The 18,754-nt window shown below is 35.2% G+C and overlaps 1 protein-coding gene across 1 annotated transcript in view; it reads left to right on the top strand.

Moving 5' to 3' along the window:
- The window catches only part of Ttc39b (tetratricopeptide repeat domain 39B), a 121,663-nt gene extending 103,874 nt beyond the window's left edge, over positions 1 to 17,789 (top strand). The window contains exons 17-20 of the mRNA XM_026398588.2: positions 2,324 to 2,432; positions 7,842 to 7,959; positions 11,399 to 11,515; positions 14,782 to 17,789. Coding sequence (XP_026254373.2) covers positions 2,324 to 2,432; positions 7,842 to 7,959; positions 11,399 to 11,515; positions 14,782 to 14,872 — 435 coding nt within the window. The 3' untranslated portion in view covers positions 14,873 to 17,789. The remainder of the gene's footprint in view (positions 1 to 2,323; positions 2,433 to 7,841; positions 7,960 to 11,398; positions 11,516 to 14,781) is intronic.
- The last annotated feature ends 965 nt before the right edge of the window (positions 17,790 to 18,754 follow it).

The raw sequence follows: 18,754 nt of genomic DNA, 5'->3' as shown, positions 1-18,754 counted from the left end.
TTAATTTTAAGAATGTATTTTGTTTAACCCAGTATATGCCAACTTTTGCCACTTCAACATGTAATGGAAAAAAACTTGTTCAGAAGACATTTTACTAGTTCTTGGAAGTCAGTGTGTCTTTCATACTTAGATAACACGTTAGTTTGAAATAGCCATCCTTACAGTGCTCAAGAGTGCCAAGTGGGTGGTGACTGTTTAGTCCTGCTCCAGCTCATACTCCTAATTATTATGCCTTTTAGGTAAGACCTCTGTGAAAAACACAATTTCAATTTAATTAATGAAACCTTCCTTTAAAGATATATTTGAACATATTGAGTTACCATGACTCTTTTTTTTTTTTTTTAAGAGAGAGTGAGAGAGGAGAGAGAGAGAATTTTTAATATTTATTTTTTAGTTCTTGGCGGACACAACATCTTTGTTGGTATGTGGTGCTGAGGATCAAACCCGGGCCGCACGCATGCCAGGCGAGCGCACTACCACTTGAGCCACATCCCCAGCCCACCATGACTCTTTTGAGGGTTTAGTTTTTGCGAAGGTAGTCAACACAGGAAAGCTGTTCAGTGTAAGTCAATATCTGTAGCCCTCTTGTGGGGGTTCCTGAATCTATTTGCCTTTTTATTCTAGATTTTATTCAGCCATTTCCCTTTGACTATTCTATAGGTTTTTCTGGTTTTTACTACATACAACACATGACAGCAAATATCCTTTTTTTGTATATGTATATGTACTTCCCTCAGAATGATTTCTAGAGATGGAATTCCTGGTTGAAGGGTATATACATTTAATATTTTGGTAAATATTTCCATATTTCCCTCCAAAGAAGCTGTACCAATTTAAATTACTACCAACAATATTTTATTCTTTTGATTTGCATTTCCTTTTTGGTGCCATTGAGCATGTTTTTATGGGTTCGTGCAGTTTTTTTGTTTTTTGTTTTTGGCATTACTGGGGATTGAACTCAGGGTGCTGTACCACTAAGAACATTTTACTTATTTAATTTTTAGTACTGAGGATTGAAACTGGTGTGTGTGGGTTCTTTCATTTTTATTTCTTTTTTTGTGAATTGTTGTTTACATCCTTCCTTAACTTTTCATTGGGTTGTTTCTTGTTCTGTTATTGACTTATAGAACCTCTACATCCCCTTGCAGGTATCAGATAGGAGTTGGCTTGCAACTACCACTAAGGCCCAAGTGTTCCAAACTTAAAACAGTTCCAGAGAACACCAACATCAGACAGTTTCCTTCTGTGACTGTAATGAAGGAAGACAAAAATGTGGCCACTCTGTAATCATGTCTGAGCTGAGCCTGCCTCCTTCTGATAAAATATTCCATCAATAAAAATTTTTAAATCATCATCAATTTAAAAATATTCTCAGTTATTGAATTGAGCTCTTACTCTGTTAGCAGTAAGAAAATATGTAAAATGAAAGGCAGAGTGCTGTGGTCTTAGCATTCAGTGTCATTAAATAAACTCACCACCATTCTGCCTGAATGAGGCTTCTACATTTCTGTTGCTTCCCTGGTAAGAGGCTTTTCAAGTAATATCTATCATATTTTAAATTTTATTTATTTCAAAAAAGATACTAATTACTTTGCTTATTGTATACCCTTCAAAATATGAACTGCACTATCAGGAACACTGGTAAAATATTTTCAAGCAAAAGCACATTTGCTTTTGGTCTAAAAAAAATTCTCATCTGTTTGCCAATTGAATATAATAGGCAATGAGAAATCATTAATTTACATTTTCAGGAGCTGTCATTTAGCCATATGGCTTTAAATGAGTGCTTTTTTGCATATTGGATTGCACTACTGGACCAACACATATTTTTAATGGTATAAAAGAACCTGAGCCCAGTGAAATATTTCAATGTTTATTTTCAGTGATAGGCTTGGAAACAGTTTATGTAAACAATTGGCAGACATTTTAAAATATTTCCCTTTAAAGTAACAATAAAAATTATATTAAACAGAACTGTTAATAGTGTGATTTAAAAACGTTATATTTACTTATATCTGTATTCTAAAAAATTGCATACTTATAGTTACTTAATATTTATTGAACAAAGAAGTTATTTTTTCAGTAAAATCATAATATATATATACTGAATTACTTCCCAGTACAAAGGCAAAAGATGTATCATAAAACAAGGGGAAATTATATCACTAAATTCCAAATGAAGAAAGCTGAAGAATATGATCCCTAAATACTGTCTTGTGATCCCTAGCAATCATGGCAAAATACATGCATGTACTTTTGAGATCATGAAGGATGTTGAATAACCTCACATAATTGGGAATGATTTTTTATTCTTCCTCATTAGGAAATGATGTATGTCTGGAATGGTTTTTCAATAGTGGGTAAAAGAAAAGACATTTCTGAAAATCTCTTGGTAACCGTTGAAATGGCTGAGGCAGCTTTACAAAATCAAAGTAAGTGTGAAGAGTAAACCTGTAGTCATCTTTCTCTGTGCTCCATTTCCATTCTCCTGCCTTTTCCCTTGCATCTTTGTCCACGTCAATCTGTGTGCAGCTTGAGGACAGCAGCTTTTGCTGCAGGGTGGTTGTAATTAAGATGAAGGGAGGAATGACATGTTGCAACAAGGAGGAACCTTGGAAACACTGGGCTGAATGAAAGAAACCAGTCACAAAAGGCCATTTTTTATGTGATTTCATTTATATGTCATGCCCAGCAGAGGCCAGTGTTTTTAAGACTGAAAGCAGATTAATAGTTGATAGGGATGGAGGAATTGGGGTCGGGTATGATAGCTAAAGTGTATAGCATTTTATTGAAGAGGGGGTGAAAATGTCCTAAAATTGTGATAGTTGCCCAATTATATAAATGTACTAAAATGATTGAATTATATACTTCAATGAACAAAATGCATAGCATGTAAATTGTATCAGAAAACTGTTAAAGAAAAAAAAAAAAAGAAGGGAGAAAGACAGGCATTCCAGTGTAAAAGCAGCACAAAGAATGCAGGCTCTTCATCTGGTTTAGCTGTGACTCTTTCCAGGCCTCCTGATTGCTCTCCAGGTTGGCGTGTTTCTGGAGACTTGAGGAATTGTTGTTTTCACGTTCGGATCTTATCACCATTTGATTTTTCACTCATTACCTTTGGTGATGCTAGTGGTTTACCAAGGTTTGCCAGAGGCAGCTGACAGAATGACAGGGGCATCATATATGGTGTCTGTGGCCCCAGCTCTGCAGCCCTCAGACTCTGGAAAAACACCTATTTCTTTTGAAATAAGAACACTGTTGGGCCAGTGATGCCCAGAGTTGTTTTCTTGCTCTGACATTTATAATTCTGTTTTTTTAAAGAATTTTTTAATATTTATTTTTTAGTTTTCGGTGGACACATATCTTTTTATTTTATTTTGTATGTGGTGCTGAGGATCGAACCCAGCGCCCCGCACATGCCAGGCGAGCGGGCTACAGCTTGAGCCACATCTCCAGCCCATAATTCTGTTTTTTTAAAAAGAGGATTTATGTTTTGTTAGACAGTGCCATCAGTGATAGCCTCTATTGTGTTCCTTATCAATGCAAGACCACTTAGGTATTATCCCAAAATTATGGTCTTATCTTTTGGAATGTTATAACCTCAGAAGTAAAATGGAAATTTTCCTGGTGATAAACCTGCTTAATGGGCATAGAAATTAAGGGAGTTAACTCTTCCTCCCTCCCTTCCTTCCTCGGGATTGAATTACTTCCTCATCCTTGTTTATTTTTTTTTATCTTGAGACAGGGTCTCAGTAAGTTGTCCAGGCTGATCTCAAGTTTGCAATCCTGCCTTAGCCTTCTGAGGAGCTGTGATGATAGGTGTGTGCTGCCACACCCTGTTCATTTCTCTTAGCAGGAAAAAGATGGACACTCAAGGAGCCCTGGCTCATATTCAGTAAGCTCCCCACAGTGGGGATTGAGTTATTGAAGAGGGCTGCAGGGAGGAGGACTTTTTTTTTTTTTTTTGTACTTGCATCTTTGTTATGAGGCTGAACTTTTTAATGAGATTTCTCTTTACAATTATTCTTTTAATCATATAATCAAACTTCTTAGGTATAGGTGGAAAAAGTCACCTATATTTTTGCTATGATTGTACAATTAATTAAGAATTTTTGGTATTCCATCTTGACCTTATTTTTAGACTTATAAACATAGGTATCTAGATGTATTCTAGTCTGGAGTTTTTTTATCTTTTAATTTAATAAATAATACATGTTTTAAGTGTTGGTAAATGGGGTTCATTGGGACATTTAGACTGCTTTCCCCATTTATAATAATTCTAGCTTTATATTTCCATCAATAGAAGAAATAAAAAAGAATGAGAGTTGAATGAAATGACTTATCTACTAACAAAGTCAAAGTTTCAGATAAGGTAGCTATAGAGTCAGTTGGAACAAAGAGAACAATGCTGTTCTGGGGCCATAAGACCTCCCCTCCACCTTCCCCATACCAAAAGCCATCTTGGAAATATAGACCCATGGTCTTGGGGAGACTGGGGCATGGAATATCCTATCCCACTGCAGTCACATGTAGAGCTTGTCTGTTGATGAGGGGTGTTACACTGCTTTCACCATGTTAAAGACAGCATGTTTAGAAAAGAAACAAAGGGTTCCTTTCTCTTGCTTCTTCTCGCCCCCTTTCACAAAAAAGTTAGAACACTTTAATCCCTTCTTGAGCTGGAGCTTAGGTAGGATAGCCAAAGTGCTGAGGTGTTCATCTTCATGGACTAGGAATTCCTTTTGGATTTCTGGATTTCTGAGTACCAGGGAAATAAGCAGATGAGAAGACTTCAGAACTGGGGTCAAAAGAGGAATTCAAAGTTTGTACTTTGAATATTTATAAAGTGCTGACTATAGACTTGCTGCATGTACTTTTCAGACTTTGTATGTTTTTCTAGATATTCTGGTACTATATTTTCTACACAGTTTTTATTAGAATTGTGATAAGAGTCCTAACTTTTTTTTTAACAATTATCTTTTAAAAACTCTATTTTTAATTGTGAGTAAAAACATATAAAATAAAATCTTAGTTCTTTTTAAGTATACATTTCAGGAGATTAAAGTATATTCATATCATTGTGCGAACAACCTCTAGAACTTTTCCATACCTATAAAAACCCAACCGCTTATTCCTTCGTTTTTTCTATCCCAGGGCAGCAACCATTCTTCCTTCTGTTACTACTGAGTTTGACCACTCTCGATACCACATATAAAATGGCATCATATAAGTAGTTGTCTTTTTGTGACTGCATTATTTCATCTGTGTAATATTTTTATAGTTCGTTCACGTTGTGGCATGTGCCATATTTCCTTCCTTTTGTTTATTTAGTTTTTTTTTTTTTTAATGTGGTGCTGGGAATCAAACCCAGTGCCTCAACACATGGTAGGTAAGTGCTCTACCACTGAGTCACAACCCCAGCCCAATTTCCTTCCTTTTTAAGGCAGGAATTAGCCTTAAATTAGCAATTAGCATTTCTACCTTTAATTTTGTGAGGAACTGCCTATTTTAGTCTATTTTCTGCTGCTATGAAAGAATACCAAATTGGGTGGTTCACAAAGAAAAAATTTTTTTTTTCATAGTTCTGCAGGCTAGGAAGTTCAATATCAAGTTTCTGCCATCTGGTGAGGGGCTTCATGCTGTACCATATCATGGCAGGGCATCACATGGAGAGAGAGAGAGAGAGAGAGAGAGAGAGAGAGACACAGACAGACAGACTGACCAACCCTCTTAAAGTTCCCACCTCCCAATACCATCCCAGTGACTATATTTCACTGTGGGTTGTAGAGGACATTCAAACCATAGCACCAGTGTAGTGTTTTCTTTAGTGGCTATGTCATCTTATATTCCTGTCAGTGGCACATAAAGATTCCAGTTTCTCCTTATCCTCACCATCACTTCGTGTTTTCTACTTTTTCTTTTCTTAGTAGTAGCCATTCTAATGGGTGTAAGGTGATCTTTACTTTTTTTTTTTTTAATCTTTGTTTTATTTATTTTTTTATGTGGTGCTGAGGATCAAACCCAGTGCTTCACATATGCGAGGCAAGTGCTCAACCACTAAGCTATAACCCCAGCCCCAATATTTATTATTTTTAATGTGAAATAATTTCAGAAAGAAATTTTTACCTCTTTTGAGGTAGAAATTAGCATAACCTTGTATCATTTTGAAATTCAAATGAAATATATGAAAGTTCACCTTTAAAAAAATGAGATTTCAGGAACTGAGGCTGTAGCTCAGTGGCAGAGCACTTGCCTAGCATGTGTGAGGCACTGGGTTCGGTCCTTAGCACCACATAAAAATAAACAAATAAAGGCATTCTGTCCATCTACAACTACAAAAAGAAAAAAAAAAGAGAGAGAGAGATTTCATGAGATATACTTCCATAAAAGCCATTTGGGCTTTTGAACAAACTTTGTTCAAACAGTCTGACTACTTTTTATTAATTTTCCCATTGCTTTTTGAATATATATATATATATATATATATATATATATATATATATATATATATATATATATATATATATATATATATTTCAACAAACATCCATGATTAGAAGCCTGGATAGATTTTTTTTTTAATAGGAAAAAATTGTCCTAAGTAAATAATAGGAAAGGTAATGTGGTGTTGGTATTGGTGGTTTTCTTAATGAATGACCTATCAGCACTTGAAAGTTAGAGGTGAATCTCAGCTGTTTTCAGCACCTAGAAACAAAGTGATCACCTTCTAGTTGGCTAAATGGCATTCTTAACCTCCTATAGACATGGAGTTTACCAACTAAAGCACCAACATGTGTCACTGGTGATTTCTGAGGTTTGTACTGAAAGCATAATTTCAATATGAGGGACTCCCAGGGCCTCATTATTTCTCTTTCCTACCCCTCCCCTCTGTTGTCACAGTCTGAAATGTGTAAATTAGCAGTCTGTCTTGGAGTGACTTCTTAGTTACATATCACTTACAAACAAAAAACAAAACAAAAGAAACCTTCAAAAGTGGTAAATCTGGAGTGGGCTACCTTGTCAAATGATGTCACACACAGTATGGTTTCATTCTGTTTAATATGCATTAGACTTTAGCTGTAGAAGGCAGTCATTTTCAAAAAGAAAAAAAAAAACGGTGAAAGAAAATCCTATGCATTATCTTCAAGCATTCAGAAGTTTGTGGGGATTTTTGGTGTCTTTCATGTAATTCAGAACAGTTTTGTCTAATTTTACAACATAATTTCCCCCCAAAAGAACATAACCTGGGAGAATTGATAAGTTGTAAACATAATGATCTGGAGAGGGTGTTCTACTTCCTGAATTTTTAATGGGTGCAAGGCCATCTGCTTCTCCATATGGAAGTGCTATCCTCTCTTGCATCGAAGCCAACACAGAAGCCAAAACAACAGCTTTCTTGTTCCTCCTGGTTTTACCTTTTACAGAATTAATAAAGCTCTTTATTTAGAGTTTACATTTCCTGTGGTTGTAACTAAAGTCACAAAATTTGAGTGTGACCACCTGAAGCAAAATTTTAAGTGGATAGAGTGAACCCCTAAATAAAATGGTGTACTAATGTCGTAAATTCAATGTTCTCTTGATTTAAAAATATTTTCATGGTGGTATTTAGTGAGGCACAACAAATGCTAAAAGCATTTTTTTTTTAAATTTTTGAATGATCTGCCTGAAACCTAGTAGCTTTTTGGTTTCCTCTTAATTTAAAAGTATTTTGGGGCTGGAGGTGTAGCTCAGTGACAGAACGCTTGCTTAGCATATATGAGGCTCAAGTTTCGATCCTCAGCACCACCACCAAAAAAAAAAAAAAAAAAGCAGTTCTTTTGTTTATGATTCTTGTTTGTTTTAAGACTTTAGCGACTACTCTGTAGATGACGAGTGCTTAGTGCAGTTACTTAAAGGATGCTGCCTCAAGAACCTGCAGCGGCCCATGCAAGCCGAACTGTGTTTCAATCATGTTGTGGAAAGGTAAGAACAAACAATAAAACCAACCTGAGCGCGTGTCATGCTTTCTGGAGAACTGCTGTGAGAAAAATACAAAATACTTTAATTTCATGTCTCTTAACATTTACTTAGTGTTAACTAAGGAGAGAATCCAGCAGAGTTTTCTTTGTTCTTCACGAATAAAACTATGGTCTAAATGAAATATGGCCTTAAGCATTTCTACTTGGTGTTTAAAAGATTACCCACAAAAACTAAATTTATGGCCTGGCTAACAGATTTCTATCCAAACTCTGACTGTAATATACTGAGAATATACGGAGTCTCTGATACTCTTTTAATTCATGTTTTTTTTTTGTCCATTTATTTATTTTGCAGATATTTGAGAACCCAGCATGTGCCAGAGACTGTGCTGAGTCCTAGGCACTGAGAGCTGAGTAAATAGACTTGCCATTATTCTTATAATCTGGCAGGGACGAAAGATATGTGACAAGTATCATAACTGTTTTTTTTTCCCATAAAGGGCATTTATTTGCATATAATTTTTTTCTTTTTTCTTTTTTTATTAGTTGTTCAAAACATTACAAAGCTCTTGACATATCATATTTCATACATTTGATTCAAATGGATTATGAACTCCCATTTTTACCCCGTATACATATTGCAGATTCACATGGGTTCCACATCCACTTTTTTACATACTGCCATACTAGTGTATGTTGTATTCTGCTGCCCTTCCTATCTTCTACTAACCCCCCTCCCTTCCCCTCCCCTCCCCTCCACTCTCATCTTCTCTCTCTAACTCATCTACTGTAATTCATTTCTCTCTTGTTTTTTTTCTCCTTTCCCCTCACTTCCTCTTATGTGTAATTTTTGTATAACAATGAGGGTCTCCTTCCTTTACCATGCAATTTCCCTTCTCTCTCTCTTTGCCTCCCCCCTCTCGTCCCTGTTTAATGGTGATCTTCTTCTCATGCTTTCCCTCCCTATTCTGTTCTTAGTTGCTCTCCTTATATCAAAGATGACATTTGGCATTTGTTTTTTAGGGATTGGCTAGCTTCACTTAGCATAATCTGCTCTAGTGCCATCCATTTCCCTGCAAATTCCATGATTTTGTCATTTTTTATTGCAGAGTAATACTCCATTGTGTATAAATGCCACATTTTTTTAATCCATTCAAAGAAACTCTAAGCAGGAAGTGTGAATCAGGCGGTATAGCGATACCAGATTTCAAACTATACTACAGAGTAATAGTAACAAAAACAGCATGGTACTGGTACCAAAACAGGCGGGTGGACCAATGGTACAGAATAGAAGACACAGAGACTAATCCACAAAGTTACAACTCTTATATTTGATAAAGGGGCTAAAAGCATGCAATGGAGGAAGGATAGCATCTTCAACAAATGGTGCTGGGAAAACTGGAAATCCATATGCAACAAAATGAAACTGAATCCCTATCTTTCACCATGCACAAAAGTTAACTCAAAATGGATCAAGGAGCTTGATATCAAATCAGAGACTCTGCGTCTGATAGAAGAAAAAGTTGGCTCTGATCTACATATTGTGGGGTCGGGCTCTAAATTCCTTAATAGGACACCCATAGCACAAGAGTTAATTTTTTTCAATGGCAATGATGATGAGGTCCTTTTCCTACTAATCATAGAATTCAATCAAGGGTCGATGCCTGGCCCTCTTCTCTGTATTAAAATGCAAGTAACTCTAGGGGTCAGACTAGTATTCATACTAAATGAGACAGGCTAAATGATATAGGAAGAGATTGGTGAGCAGTGTAGATTAGAATGGTTGTGTGTTCTAACCACTCCTTAGCTGTAATTGATTATTGCTGTGCGTAATGTGGTCTAAGTAACAATAGTCCGTACCATTTTTTTTAAATGAAAAGCATAGAAGCTGGATTTTATCCAAAATATCCCAATTTTTAAATATTGTCTCAAATTTTTTGACCCAAAAGATCACAGTTCAGACCAAAAAGATCACTGCTGTAGACTACCAGGTGACATCCTGTGCCTTTCAATCATGTACCTTTCAATCCATGGACATCTGATCCCCTTCCTCCTGATAATATTTATGAGAATGTAAGAAGACTGGTGTCTGTATAAGATGAAAGAGTCAATATTTATTTCCCAAATAAGTAATATGCCGTATTTAGTAAACATGTTAAAGAACAATGCACCGAGTTCTGTTTTATTGGTGCTTTTATAAGGATCAAAAAGGATGATCAGAATATGACCCATTTGTGCTGTTTATTGAATCTCATAGTGAATTGTTTGCTTATATATTTTATTATTTTGGATTGTGAATTTACCTTCAGTTGGGTTTTTATCTTCAAATTCTTATGGTGCTCTATTAAGGAAGAGTTTCTCTAAAGTGATTTTGCTTTTATTTCTGCCAGGTGCCCTAAAGGCTTTTCTATTCCAAAGCCACTTTTACGTTAATTTCATTGCTTATAGGCTCTTGGATTATTTGGGCAATTTAAATTTGAATTGCAAGTTCATTACTCTCCCAACGAAGGTATCTTTTTTCTTCCCATCAAAAGTAAAGGTCTTGCTCCTATGAACAAAAAAATTAATAATAAAAGAGCTTTCTTAACTCTAAATGGAGTCATTTTCTTGCTCCTATGTTGGTAAGTGTGTTTCTTCCAATACTCCCTTTTTCTAGAGGAGTGCTCTTCTAGGATCCAAAACTTTAAATGGAAGTTTAAGTTCTCCCTACCTGCTTTCTGTGGGCCTAAGACCTCATCTCTTGCATGCACATTAAGAACCTGGATAGTTTGGATGGAAGCAAAACCCAGGATTCATTCAGCATCATCCCACATACCTAGAGTCCTACTTTTTCAGTTCTAGTTCTATTTTTGGAATCTGAGATATTTTATTATGTTCCTTTGAGCTAAGCTATGCATTGGAAATGGTATTACTCATATTTTCCCCAAAGCTTCTGGATGTTTTGTAATGATAATTTTCACAATTATGAAAACAGAACTGTTGACTACTTCTTTATTGACATTCTAAAGTCTTACAAGACTTTAAAATACAAAAGGAATTGAATCATAGTTTTAAAAAAAAGATGATAATGTGGCTTTCTTATCTCTAAATGGGATAAGAGATGAACACTTTCATGTTTGAAAGGAAGATCTTGTCATTTCTGGGGTTCATCTTTAGAGGTCTGTGTGTATTCATCTATAAAAAACTGTAAACCATCATCAGAAATAAATCATTGATATTGGGAAAAATTATCAGTTCTGGATTTACAGTATGGAATAAATAATGTATCAAGAACATACAATTTATTGTCATAGTTTATTTAAAGTTCCATAACTATTTAGTACAGCTTTTTTTTCGGATAATAGGCTTGATGCTTCACTTATTTTTTGAGGAATGAGGAATAAGTCTTAAAATGATATGCTTTTGTTCTGTTAAGACTTAATTGATTCTCATTGCTCTTTCAGTGAAAAGCGGCTGAAGTATGACCACTACTTAGTGCCATTCACTCTGTTTGAGTTGGCATTTTTATATAAAAGCCAAGGGGAAATTGACAAGGCCATAAAATTCCTAGAAACTGCAAGGTAAGTGATGAAGGTAGCTCTTCATTGATTGCTGTGGAGTTAGGAATGTCAACACCATTACAACTAAAATCAGCAGCAGTGGCCTCAGACACTTAAAGATTAATAAAGTCATGAAGAATTAGTAATAATATTACTTCTGCAAATTAGCAATAATATTGCTTTTGCTGGCTTATGCATTATGTTCATTCTTTTGCTATAATTATACTGTTCCCCATGCCTCACCTTGTTGCTTCTTATAGATGTGATTGTAGGTATCTGTCTCAGTGATTGCTAAATTACTGTTCTCTAAATCAGAAGTTGGAAGATTTTTATGTAAGTGGCCAAATAGTATTTTTGGCTCTATGGTGTAAGGTCTTCATTGAAACTACTCAGTTATATTAAAAATAGTCATAGAATATGATATGTAAATAAATGGATGTATTCAGATTTGAATCTTGGGTCGTGTAATTTGATGACCAATAGATAAGGTCATTTAAGTCATAACTGTCATTTCCTTGATGAGCAATTAATCACATGAAGTTCTTTGATCTCCACCATAGTAGTTCTGAAGTATTTTTTCTTTTTATCATTTTAGCTAGACAATGACTCTTAAACTTGTGATCTTGGTCCCCTTATTTAAGGCAAAACCTTATAGTCTGTTTCCCTTGAGCATTTTGTGCAATGGAGAAGGAATGCCATAACAGCTGTAGGTCACAAATAGCCTGGGGTTTGTTGGTTCATTAATTTCTCTAAATTCAGCAAATATTGACTGAACACCTGCTAAGTACCAGATACTGGTAAAAGTGCTAAAGAGACCTAGCTACAAACTATATAGGCAATGTTTCTACTTCCTTAGCTGGAAGGAGATATTAAACAATCAAGTGAGAAAAATACTAATGATATTTTTTTTTTCCTGAAGTTTACAATATGATACAGGGTACTCAGATATTATTTTAGATTTTATTGTTTCTGGAAGATTTCCTTTTAGGAGGTGATACTATAATTGACATTTGTATAATTAGAGCAAGTTTTGAGAAAATCAGTCACATGAAATCACCAGAAGACTGGGCAGGAAGCATTTTTGGCAGAAGCCACAGGGGAGTTAAACTAGGTCATCAGTGATGGTTTTACTGAGATGGGGAATAGTTAGAAGAACAGGTTTGGGGAAAGAAACATACTTCTTTTGGGACCATAATACTTGGAGATGGCTGTTGAATTTCCCAGGTAGAGATATTGAGTTGGTAGTCAGATATGTAAGCATGGGTTCTCTGGTAATCAGAGCTAAATGTGGAGATTCCAAAGTCACCAACACAAGATGGCAATATTTAAAGCCATCGTACTTGATAAGTTCATTTTGGGAAAGTTGCAGAGCAAGGATGGAAGTCTATCGTGGTGCCTGGGATATGCCTTCATTTTAGAGATGAACCAATAAAATTAAGAAGATTAAGATTTTAATATGAGTTAGAAAGACATCTAGGAAACCCAAGTGCTTGAAAAAAAAAATACGAATAGTCAATTCATGAGAGCAGCTGCTGAGAGGTCAAGCAACATAAGACCAAAGAAGGTCTGTCGAACTTGGCAGCATGATCATTAGTGACCTTGACAAGTGAGGTGAAAATGAAACAGAGTCGGGCTGGGGCTGGAGCTCAGTGGTAGACCACTCGCCTAGCATATGCAAGCCCTAGGTTTGTTCCTCAGCACCACATAAAAATAAATAAATAAAATAAAGATATTGTGTCCAACTACGACTAAAAAATAAATATTAAACAAAGAGAAAGAAACAGCTATTGGAGGCAAGGATTTTCAATGTTTGTAAGCATTTTCTAAAAATATTTAGAGCATAGCAATAGGGCAGAAGACCAGGATATAGGGTAGCCAAGAAGGACTTCTGATTAAAAAAAGAAAAAAAAAAAAGGTTTATGTGAAAACAAGTCTCTTTTAATCTGTTGAGCTGGAAATGTTGCTCAGATGTGGCATGAGGCCATGGGTTTCATCCCTAGTACTGCCTTTCTCCTCCATCCCCGACCCCCCCCCATTGTTGAGAGTATGATTAGACTACAAAAACTGTTGTTTCAAATATTTATTGTTTGGGTATATTTACTACTATGTAGTATATAGTAAAACAATTTTATAATGATGACAGTGGAAGACAAGAAAGTCCAGGAGTCCAGACTACACTTCATTTCTAAAAAGCAACCAAAAGCTACCACTAATGTCATATAGTACTGATGATAACACGTTCCCTAGTAATTTTAAGACTTTCAATTAATTTCAGTTTCCTTTATGTAGTAGGAGCTTTGCAAAGTTGCCAAAAGTGGTGGCCAGACATTTAGGAATATAGTCAGGTACATCCTTTGATACACTCTGGTAAGATGTTGATTTTAGTTTATAAATAATACATTTTATTAACCCTTAGCAAAGTTACCACCAAGCAGCCCTTAGATGTGTATAAAGTGAAAAGCTATAGAAATAAGGCAACGTATAAAAGTAGGAGACTAAAGTTGAAGTTATTCCATTTTGTTATTTCTTAACAGTTGTAGCAAAGGGAGGTTAACAAGAATGATCTCAGTCAAGTCTTAAAGTAATCTTTGTATTTTGATGGCCATTCTGACATTGGTCTGATTATTATTTTTTTAAAAATTTTTTTTTGAGAGAGAGAGAGAAAATTTTTTAATATTTATTTTTTAGTTTTCGGCGGACACATCTTTGTATGTGGTACTGAGGATCGAACCTGGCTGCACGCATACCAGGCTAGCGTGCTACTGCTTGAGCCACATCCTCAGCCCCCTGGTTATTATTTAATTATTAGACAAATCATTGATATTTGCTCATTAGAATTAGAATAAGTAATTTTGGTAGTACTAAGGAATACTGCTGTCTTTGTTGCAGGTCTTTCTTTCTAGTGGTTGATGATGTTTACCATGTTTATATGAGCCTACCTTCACATTTTTCAAATTAAAAAAAGGAAGTCAAACTATTTAGGAGTAGTTCACCAAATTTGTTAGGTCCTCCTCAAAACCTTCTTGCTGGGTTTGTGAATGGTTTGGTAATTAAGTAGAATTTTGCTACTGAAAGTATGACTTTAAATCACCACCAGGAAGCTTCTGCAAAAACAGACTTGCTATCCCCACCCCTACCTCCAGGCAGAATCTGCATTTTGCTGTGATGCACGGTTTCGCATATTAAAGTTTGAAAGTAAATAGCATATTAGGGAGTGGGATACAAAGAATTTGTATCCTTTGGAATACAAAGAAATTTTGACTGTATAATTTTATTGTTATCTTCAGAAACAACTACAAAGATTACTCCTTGGAGTCCAGACTACATTTCAGAATTCAGGCAGCTCTTCACCTCTGGAAAAAACCCTCCTCGGAATGATCAGGACACAGATGATGGAATTCCCCCCAAATAGCATCGGCATCTGCTGTAGATTAGACTTTGTTTTAAAGTGAGAAAGTGATCTTGTGAATAAGAGATGGAAAATTTATTTTACTGTCAATATTTTCTATCATCTGAATGGTTTACTGTTGGTCTCCATAAAAATGTTTTTATTTTTCTTCCTGTGGAATAACATTCAATAATAGCTAGAAAATTCTTATACTTTGCCTCTCCAAAAAGAATTTCACGTTAGGTTTTAATTGGGGGGTGAAGAGTCTTTTTAGAGACTCATAGGTACAATAAAGACTAATTATATTATTTATTTTTTTAATGTGGAAATTAATATCGTTTAGCAAATAACTTACAAGTTGAGCCATTTTTAGATTTGTTGTTGGTCAGTTAAGCTTAGAGATATTTTGTTGCCTAGTATTTAAATCTCAGAGGAGAAATAAATATTGCATTAGATAATTTAATGAACTTCTGAAGACTGAGAAAGACAGGCAGAGGCATAAACTTGGTTAGGATAATTACTTTGTGTTTTAAAGAGACTTGTACCTATAAAAGATCATGAAACTCCAAGTTATTGGGGTTTTACTCCTCTTATTGGTTAAAAGTTGAGAGACTATGCTGGTTTTGAATGTACTTAAGTCTATCATAAAAACAAAATTTTTTAAAGCTTGTGTATATAAAGGGAAGAAAAAGTCATATTTTAGAAATTATCCTTAACCTTAGTGATAAAGCCTAAAATCTAAACATTGATTATTTTTCTTATAGGAAGCAAAGTTCTTGCAGCTTTAAATGATATATAAAAATCAATAATTTTTACACTTACAATGATAAGATCTCATTTTCTAATCTCTCTAGCACTGTGATGGTTCCTTATAAATATTTGGACTGTGCTTAATCCTTTAATTGAGAAATAGGATCAAGACAGGGAGTAGGGAAAATGCTGTAATCCTGGCTCTGCGATTGATGAACAGTTTAACAGGTGACCTTTAGGACGTCCCTGCTCCCTGTGCATCACCATGGTTTCTTCATCTATGATATGGAAAAAGGAACAGATGACTTAAAGGTCTCTTTCAGCTTTATAACTGTGTGACAGTGTATTAGGTATTTTTTTTTCGGCAGATGTTAAATGTTTTCATCCAAACCATTCCCACCTACGGCATGTTTTATTTTTCAGTCATCACCATTCCTTGCCCGTATGTATGTGTTGTGGCTAAGGACCAGCTTTCATCTAGAATGAAGAAAAGCAGTTCATGAATCTATGAGTCTGGGTTTCGTTCCATTTCTTTTTTGAAGAAGGGAGCTTGTCCTGGAAACCTCTTCATTTTCACAGAAAGAGCCTCAGATTGGGAGTCCTTTTCTGTTGGTTAATCATGCCATGATATTGGAGAAAGTGGCTTATACTTTCTGGGACTCAGTTTTCCCAGTGGGAATAGCAAAGTAGTACTTGGTGCTCCTGAGAACTTAATTAGATAATGCTTATGGAAGCATTTTGTAAACCCTGAAAGGTTATATGAATATGAGTTGTTGTAATAATTATGGTTTTTAATGCACTGATTACAGTATAAACAAAAATATTGGCTGAGTCTATGGTCTCTGCTGTAAAATGAAAGAAGTATGGAAATTTGAAAACCATTAAATTTATTCATGCATTTAGCACTGATAGTAGCCCATATAATGAATTTCTTCCTTGCTCTCCCCTGTTACAGGACTCTTTCCCTAGCAGGAATTGGTGATGTTTTCTTTAAGGTGAAAATTCTTGACCAATGAAGATGTATTTCCAATGGAAGATAATTAATACAAGTCAAGTCAGAATACTGCTTCTTTAGATAGTATGGTAGCAGATATCAATATGTGCTATCAATATAAATTATATAATTACTTTAGGTACAGACTGAAAAGGAAATAAATCAACTCATTATTTACTATAATTAGTAGTAAAAAAACATGTTCATTAATTATTTTACTTTGAAAAAAGTTTATAAATTCTTTAGGAGAGCTTTGGTAGCAATATACTCTTATTTTTGTGAGAAGCTGCAAGTCAATAAAAAATATTCTTCTGGTATAAAATGAAGAAATCTTAATCTAACAGTGGCTATTTTAATTGTAGCTACATTATCAAATACAAAAGAAATTCATCTGTCCCATTTAAAATTTTCCTGTTATTTTCTTTCTTTTTATATTTTCTATCTAGTGCATTCGTAAGTAAGTACTATAATAGCATTAGTTCTGCTATATTTGTTTTCTCTCATGCCTAAGATTTTGTGCTGGCACCAATTTCTTGACATCAGCTGATATTGTATTTTTGGAGTTATTTTGTAATTCAGGGTGTTATATGAAGTGACATTGCTTAATCTTTTGAGAGGCATGTGTGACGACATTGAATTTCTGATGTGTCTGACAATGTAATTTATGTAATACCTCATAAAATTGCCTTTTTTCCCCCTTTTTAATTGAGAGGCAGTGTTCTGAGTGGTGAATTGTAAATTTTTAAAATTTGTTCTAATTAGTTATACATGACAGTAGAATGCATTTTGACACATCATTCATAAATGGACTATACCTTCTTATTCTTTTCATTGTATATGATGTAGAATCACACCAGTCACGTAGTCATATATGCACATAGAGTAATAATGTCCAATTCATTCTACTATTCTGCCTACCCCCAATGCTCCCTTCCCTTCCCTCCCCTCACTACCCTCTGCCTAATCCAAAGTACCTCTATTTTTCCCAAGATCCTCTCCCCTTATCGTGAATTAGCATGTGCATATCAGAGAAAACATTCTACCTTTGGTTTTTGGGGATTGGCTTATTTTGATTAGCATGATATTCTCTGGCACCATCCATTTACCAGCAAATGCCATCATTTCTTTTTCTGTTTTTTTTGTTTTTGGTACCGGGGACTAAACTCAGGGGTATTCAACAACTGAGCCACATCCCCAGCCCTATTTTGCATTTTATTTAGAGACAGAGTCTCACTGAATTGCTTAGTGCCTCACTTTTGCTCAGGCTGGCTTTGAACTCAAGATACTCCTGCCACAGTCTCCCAGCCACTGGGATTGCAGGCATGCATCACCACTCCCGGCTTAATGCCATCATTTCATTCTTCTTCATTAAGGCTGAGTAATATTCCATTGTGATATGTACTACATTTTCTTTATCCATTTATCTGTTGAAGGGCATCTAGGTTGGTTATTGTGAGTTGATCTGCTTTAAACATTGACATGGCTGTGTCACTCTAGTATGCTGATTTTAAGTCTTTTTTGGGGGTAATATTTATTTATTTATTTTGATTTTAAGTCTTTTGGGTATAAACCAAGGAATGGGATAGCCGGGTCAAGTGGTGGTTCATTCCAAGTTTTCTGAGGAATCTCCATACCGCTTTCCATATGGTTCCAACCAAGTTGAAGTTCCACCAGTAATATATGAGTGTACCTTTTCCCCCACATCCTCACCAACATTTATTGTTGCTTGTATCCTTGATAATTGCCATTCTGACTAGAGTGAGATGCATTGTATATTTAAGTAAATTTTTTGTTTCATTGGATTGGTGACAAGGCACCATTTCCATTTGGCATTTAATGATAGATTATGTTGGCTCTTGACATTTTCTATACCCAGAGATATAAGTAGGTCCCAAGTTGTTTAGAAGAAAAAGTTCATTGATTTTTCCTTCAGAGGGCAGAGGTGAGACAAAGTGGATAGAAGCTGTAAGGAAGTGAATTCTAGATTAATCAGTGTTAAGAAATATTTTTAATCATTAGAATGTTCCAACAGTCTTAGTCTAACTAGCTCTTTGGCATTGGGGTGAGTTTAGTAGTGCTATATGACTATCATTCCTACCTGGCATCAGTGCTTGGGCTAGTTGAATTT

This window comes from Urocitellus parryii, chromosome 4 (assembly GCF_045843805.1).
Source record: "Urocitellus parryii isolate mUroPar1 chromosome 4, mUroPar1.hap1, whole genome shotgun sequence".
In the NCBI taxonomy this organism is placed as follows: domain Eukaryota; kingdom Metazoa; phylum Chordata; class Mammalia; order Rodentia; family Sciuridae; genus Urocitellus; species Urocitellus parryii.
The sequence above is the reverse complement of the archived record's forward strand: the minus strand, read 5'-3'. Positions and strand labels throughout refer to the sequence as shown.